Source organism: Apostichopus japonicus, chromosome 6 (genome assembly GCF_037975245.1).
Source record: "Apostichopus japonicus isolate 1M-3 chromosome 6, ASM3797524v1, whole genome shotgun sequence".
NCBI lineage: Eukaryota > Metazoa > Echinodermata > Holothuroidea > Aspidochirotida > Stichopodidae > Apostichopus > Apostichopus japonicus.
The window spans coordinates 3,987,306-3,993,509 of record NC_092566.1 but is presented as its reverse complement, the minus strand read 5'-3'; the positions used below and the strand labels follow the sequence as shown (position 1 = coordinate 3,993,509).

At 36.7% G+C, this 6,204-nt stretch overlaps 1 protein-coding gene across 4 annotated transcripts in view; it reads right to left on the bottom strand.

The window, feature by feature from the left end:
• Positions 1-1,326: 1,326 nt before the first annotated feature.
• The window catches only part of LOC139968711 (cell division cycle and apoptosis regulator protein 1-like), a 63,170-nt gene continuing 58,292 nt past the window's right edge, over positions 1,327-6,204 (bottom strand). For all 4 annotated transcript variants that reach the window (XM_071973013.1, XM_071973014.1, XM_071973015.1 and 1 more), the window contains one exon: positions 1,327-4,984. In XM_071973013.1, the coding sequence (XP_071829114.1) occupies positions 4,704-4,984 (281 nt within the window). In that variant the 3' untranslated portion in view covers positions 1,327-4,703. The remainder of the gene's footprint in view (positions 4,985-6,204) is intronic.

The following is a 6,204-nucleotide window of genomic DNA, read 5'->3' as shown; positions in this document are numbered from 1 at the left end:
TGCTCATACATTTACATAGCTCCCAACTTTTGAGAAGGCAAATGCTGGTCCATGCCACGAATCGCCGTCCTGGGGGAGGGGTATAAGGGGAGGGGGTTCCCCCTCCCCTTTTGATTTTTTTGGAATCCTGGTGATGCCTACATGTAAAATGGTGGCACTTAGAAAGGCTTTTGTCACCCAAAATTTTCTGAGAAATATGCATTTTTTTGTGTGTAACATCAATAAATTGAATAGTAGGTGATAATTCATTCCTTCCCGTGGCATGAAAATGTTCGCTGCTCGCCCCAATGAAAAGAAATATAGGCTAATTTGAGGTTCAAATGATGCTGTAAAGGAGGTTTTATACTCTTTTATGCTAAATGCTAAAGAAATGATGGTTGCTAAGTCAAAAATTGATGCAATTTTTTTTATGTATACTTGACAATTACAATGCGGTTTTTTTCGGACGCTTGTGCGGGTCAGCGGGTTTGGTTGTTAGAATGCGGGTCTAATTCCCGCGAATTGCGGGTCAGTTGGGAGCTCTACATTTAATTTTAAACCAGAAAACGAAAAGGTTTAGACTAGTCTACCACTGCTATTCCTCTCGATTTTTTTAATTTCCAATCATATGATTTAGCGGATGTTCGGAAACACTTTTTGGCTCACCTTGGGGGGGGGGGGGCATGGCCCCCCTTGGATCCGCCAGTGTACCTTGCTCTTATTTACAAACCTATTAAGGTCAAGTATTAAGAAAATGCATTTATTGGCTTGTTTGGATTCTTTGACTTTCAAGTGTAGAAAATGTGGAAGTGTCACCAAAAAGTATTATCTGAAGTTTGTTTCTTCGTTTACCATAGAAAGTCATTTATAAATCATTCTTTGTTAATTCTTTTACCGTAATGTTTATTACATCACTATCATGCATTACTTGTCAATAACAATCAATACTGCCTAGCTTGGATAATAAGAACATTTAAATGTGTGTTACTACTTTACAGTACAATATGATTGTTCTAAAGTAGTATTTGCCCTCTCGAGGATGAAATATTTCTGATATAAAGCCCTCCATTGGGGGACATCCTGTAGTTAGGTCGGGGATGGATAACTGCTGAAAAAGTGTCTTTGTATTTGAAACCCAGGAGACTGGCAGTGTAGTAAATACAAAAGGTAATCTTCATTAATCATGCATAAATTAACATAAATTAAGGGCAATTTGTTTGTTTGTGTATGGTTAAGAGAGAAGAATATATTGGCAATGAAAGATTACGAAACATAACGGGATTTCATGACATTGTGAATATAAAATAATGAGAACAGAGAAACACAAAAAATGACAGAAAGATTCCCTTAAATGATCTTAATGTTTGTATTTCTCCCTAACAATACTGAGAACACCTTCTCCATACAAAAACAAAAGGGACGAATTTGACACTTTCAGCGAGCTCATTCCAGTAATCTCTGAAATGAGCTATTTCTAGAAGTGGAAAACAAGAACTTCCACTTTGAACTGCAAATATTAAGTTTGTATTTTGTTGAGACTTTTTTCTATGTACAAATAAGCATGTTATATAAATATTGATATATATTTATATATACACATTGTGCACACGTTTGAGACTTGCTTTTAAACTTCTTTTAACTATTTTCAGTTTTATGAATTAAAAATCTCAACAAAACACAAACCAAAATTTTACATTTCATTTCAAAATAGATTTCGTAATAAAAATTCTCAAAGATTATTATTAAGTCTGTGCCTCGTGAAACAACCTCGATAAGTCCGCACACCACTAATTACTAAAATTGAACATGAATATTCATGAGTTTTTCAAGCCCAAACACATAGCATTGACTAAACAAGGAACACGAAAAATCAAAAGGGGTTATCTTTGTCATTTAATGGACACCTTAAGGTCTGAAATATGGACCTGTTTATCTGACAGAAATACATATGTAAATCCAACTTTTCATTTATAAAAATTTCAATTTATAAAAATTAGCAAAGACCAAAGTTTAAACATAGAGCTGCCCAACGACCAGCTGGGATGGGTTTCTAATGCTAGTACCGCTGTACCGATAGTGTATGAACGAACAGTCACAGACCTTTAATCTAGTAGAAACATATATTTCATACTGGTCACACTAAGTTGTGACAGATGTCACAACTTATATCTGCTCACTGCATAGGAATGTGATTCACTGACTGGCTGGCTATATATTCGGGTTTGATCGAAATTTTGTACAAACGGGGGAAACGTGAAAAAGACTACCAGTGCAATTGTGCAGCTGACATCACAGAAGAAAGCAATACCTATATGGTTTCCCATAAAACACCTACACAAAATGATAAATTCATTTTACCGATCACCGACATGTAATCAAATCAGTCCAATTCTCTTTTTTTATGACTTCTGGTCACTTTAATACTTCAGTGAACACGTCACATGTTAATCCATCACGTCACGTGTTAATCCATCACATTTTATGTGTTAATCCAGAAAGAAGAAAACAGAGATACCAATGTAAGGGTGGAAATCAAGACGAAGAGGATGAAAAAATTGAAGAGAAAATGGGAGGTGAAAGCGGGAAACATAAAACTGGTGAAACAAAAATAATTGTAGAATCTGATTTGCTGCCTCTTGGTCTTTTAGAGAATAAAGAGAAGAAACAGACCGTTTGCAGAGTAAAATTCTTCATCATTACCAAAAATTACAACATACAATCCCAAGCATTTTTCAGTCTTGAAATTTTGCCTTTACAAAGCTGTTGGATGAAGGGCAAACCAACTGATATTTTTTATCCTGATGGTCATTTCATCATGACAGAAATGACCATGACATTTTACAGACATCAAACAGTGTTTATCTGCCATTCAATGAGGTAGCTTATAGAATCTTCCCTTTATCTCAACAGGTTTCGATGTTGCAACATCAGATCATGGAAAGAATAAATTCAAAAGGTTTATAATAAGCCTTTCTAAGTTATCTCTAACTGGAGAGTCAGAAACCCACATTGGCCCCATATCTATTTCAATGAAGTATAAACTTTGGTTCCAAAAGTGATTTGTTCAGAAGTTTTCATATTGTCGATTGAAATGAGAAAGGATAAAGAGATGGGTGCACACAACAGTAGATAGGTGCTGTGTGCTACTACTGCAATCCAGCCCAGGTTCAGCTATGCAGGCCCTCAAGCCTCTGTGCATAGATAGAGAGAGGCAGGTTATGTAGTCTTCATCATATTGCCACCTTGATCCATATTCGTTTTTTGGTAAAGCCATTATGACACAGCCTATATAGACATGTGCAGATACCTGTACACATTGCTTCAATGTTTTCTATCAGTGAAACAGAAAATTAAAGCTACAAATTCAAACCATCCAAGCCTGGACAAAACACTTGTTCCACTTGAAATCGTCTATCTTTACATCGTTAAAAATCTCCAAACCGTTTGTGATAGAACTTAAATAGAATAAAGATGTACCTACTTATCACTGCTATCTTGCCACAGCATACTCTCCGTAATCTTATCAACAATGAACACTTAAATTGTTTTACTTGACTGCTATTAGCGCTCCCCCGGTTTTTTTTTTTGCATTAGTCATCATTTTCAGAAAGGAATGGCTTGCTATTACAATTGATATTGTCTCCTTGCTAGGGAGCGCCCAAACATAGTAATATCAGGTTAATTTCAGAGCATGAGATCCGAGTGTTGTCTGTGCATAACGTACCAACAGTGCAAACAAGGCATTATAAATTGGAAAAGACAGTGAAGGAACAAACAGCCGCTGCCTGTATAACATTTACTTCCAACATTGCAAGAGGTGCAGTAAGTCTAACAATCCTTTCTCTGAAAAGAAGAATTTAAAATTTGTACTAATGCATTCATGCTCAAAATTGGTTTCTTCTAGAAGACGTTTGTGGACAAATGTGTCATCAAACCACAACTACACAAAACTTAAAACAAGTTCAACTTTTAATGAAGCAGTGGCTGAATTTTGAGTGATTCAGTTGATCAATTTGTAAACACCCATTCGCAAACCATTTTTTTCCTCGTATATACATAACTTGGAAAACCCTTTGTCTGAGGTTTGACCTTTCTGCTGTCTTGTAAAGATGTAAAAAATTGTCAACTGATTCAGAACTCCAAAACAATTGTGAGAGAGAGAGGGAAAGAAAGAATAAAAGAATTACTGTTTCCATTATAGAAAGGTAAGAAAGTGGTCAGAGCACAAAACACGGAGACTTTTGAACCTGACAACCGAACCAACACAGAGAAAGAAATATATTGACTACTGGACCATGAAGCACACCCCCCTTCCCCCCCCCCAAAAAAAAAGCAGGATTCCAATTTGATTAAACACGTGGCAGCAGATGGAATATCACTAAACTGAAGATATAAATGGAAAAAACAAAAACACTACCAGGCATTTAATTTTTTATACAAGCAACTTAAGAAACAGCCAAACCAAGTAAGAATTATCTTCTTTAACAGTGACTGACCGACTCAAACCCATTTCAAATCTTTGCTGTATTTGAGGATGTTTGAACCCTAACTGTCTTTTATCTCTTTGTTCTGATATGCAGCCATTTTTTCCCCTTTTTTTCCAACAGCCTTTGATCATTTTTTCCTGAGCTCAAGAGATATAATGCTTGCACCTTTGTTAACTTCCACATATTTCTAAACCATTTAATATAAAATGTGCTCGAGAGGAGGTTTCAGAATACTCGTCAGGTTTTGTTGTCTTTCTTGTCCGACGACGAGGCTGTGGTTTTCTTCTCCTTGTCCTTCTCCTTGCGGTCCTCTCTATCTAGAACCACCTTGAACCTGCTTGAGATGTCCTCAATGCCTTTGTGAGCCTTCTCCACGCACGACCTAAAGTCGTCGTTCTTCCGCTTGGAGGATCGAAGGCTGTCCTCTGTCTCGTAAAGTTTCTTCCTCAGGTTCTCCACATCGAGGTCGAGTGATTTTATGGACTCCTGGCTGCTGTTTGCCGCAGCTTTCCATTTGTCTGAAACGTAAGAAGAATAATGTCAAATAAACTTAGTTGGGTGAGTTCCTCTTGGAAATGTAGTTATAAAAGTAATCAGCAGCTTTTAGTAATCCTGCCAGTCATACAGAGCTTAAATTTCTTAATTAGTCTGATTAGAGGTTGTAGTAGGTCAAAGGGAGGAGAAGGAAGGTGAACGGGAGGGAGCAGAGGTGTTTGTGGGGAGACCGATGGAAGCCATTTCATAAGGTGAAAATATTTGCAATGTCATCGACATCAAGTGAACTTGGGCCTGAACTTGCAGTTGACTGCTGAAAGGCAGTTATATCAAAGATGCTAAGCTGCCACATATGCTTGTAAAACATCCACCCTAAAGTTTGAACTCATTTTGGACTTGTCTTCCCCCATGGTTTGAATTTTAGATGGGAAACCTCCCTAGCCTTAATTGCATCTAACAACATCGCACCATAGCACTAGTAACCATAAAACTTGGAAAGCAGAACTATGCACTCCTTTAGAAACACACAAATATCTGTTATCCAGATATCCGTTATCCCTATTTCATATTTGAATGGTTCCTTGCAATGATATTATTAGCATGAGGAACCTCTTTTCAACAGAAATGAATGAGCCAATTTTTAAGTTTTGTATGTCAACAAGTTCCACACAAAACACAAGCCTGTTTGTGACCATAACACTAGTCTGCCAGATTTTTAAACTGCTACTTGAAATGCATGGGTGCTACTATTGACATGCTTTGACCTACCACTACTGTTGAATATTCATGACTTTTGAGTGAATCTCATCTACACACTATAGGACCAGCAGTGTTACACCTAGAATCTTACCAGATTCTTTCTGTAATTGACTGATTTTATTCTCGTCTTAATTGATTGATTTTATTCTCGTCTTGATAGTATATACATGCTTTGACCTACCACTACTAATGAATATTCATGACTTTTGAGTGAATCTCATCTACACACAATAGGACCAGCAGTGTTACACCGATAGTCTCTTACCAGATTCTTTCTGTAATGGATTGATTTTATTCTCGTCTTAATTGATTGATTTTATTCTCGTCTTGATAGTATATACATGTTGGACCTACCACTACTAATGAATATTCATGACTTTTGAGTGAATCTCATCTACACACAATAGGACCAGCAGTGTTACACTGTCTCTTACCAGATTCTTTCTGTAATTGATTGATTTTATTCTCTTCTTGATTGATTGAT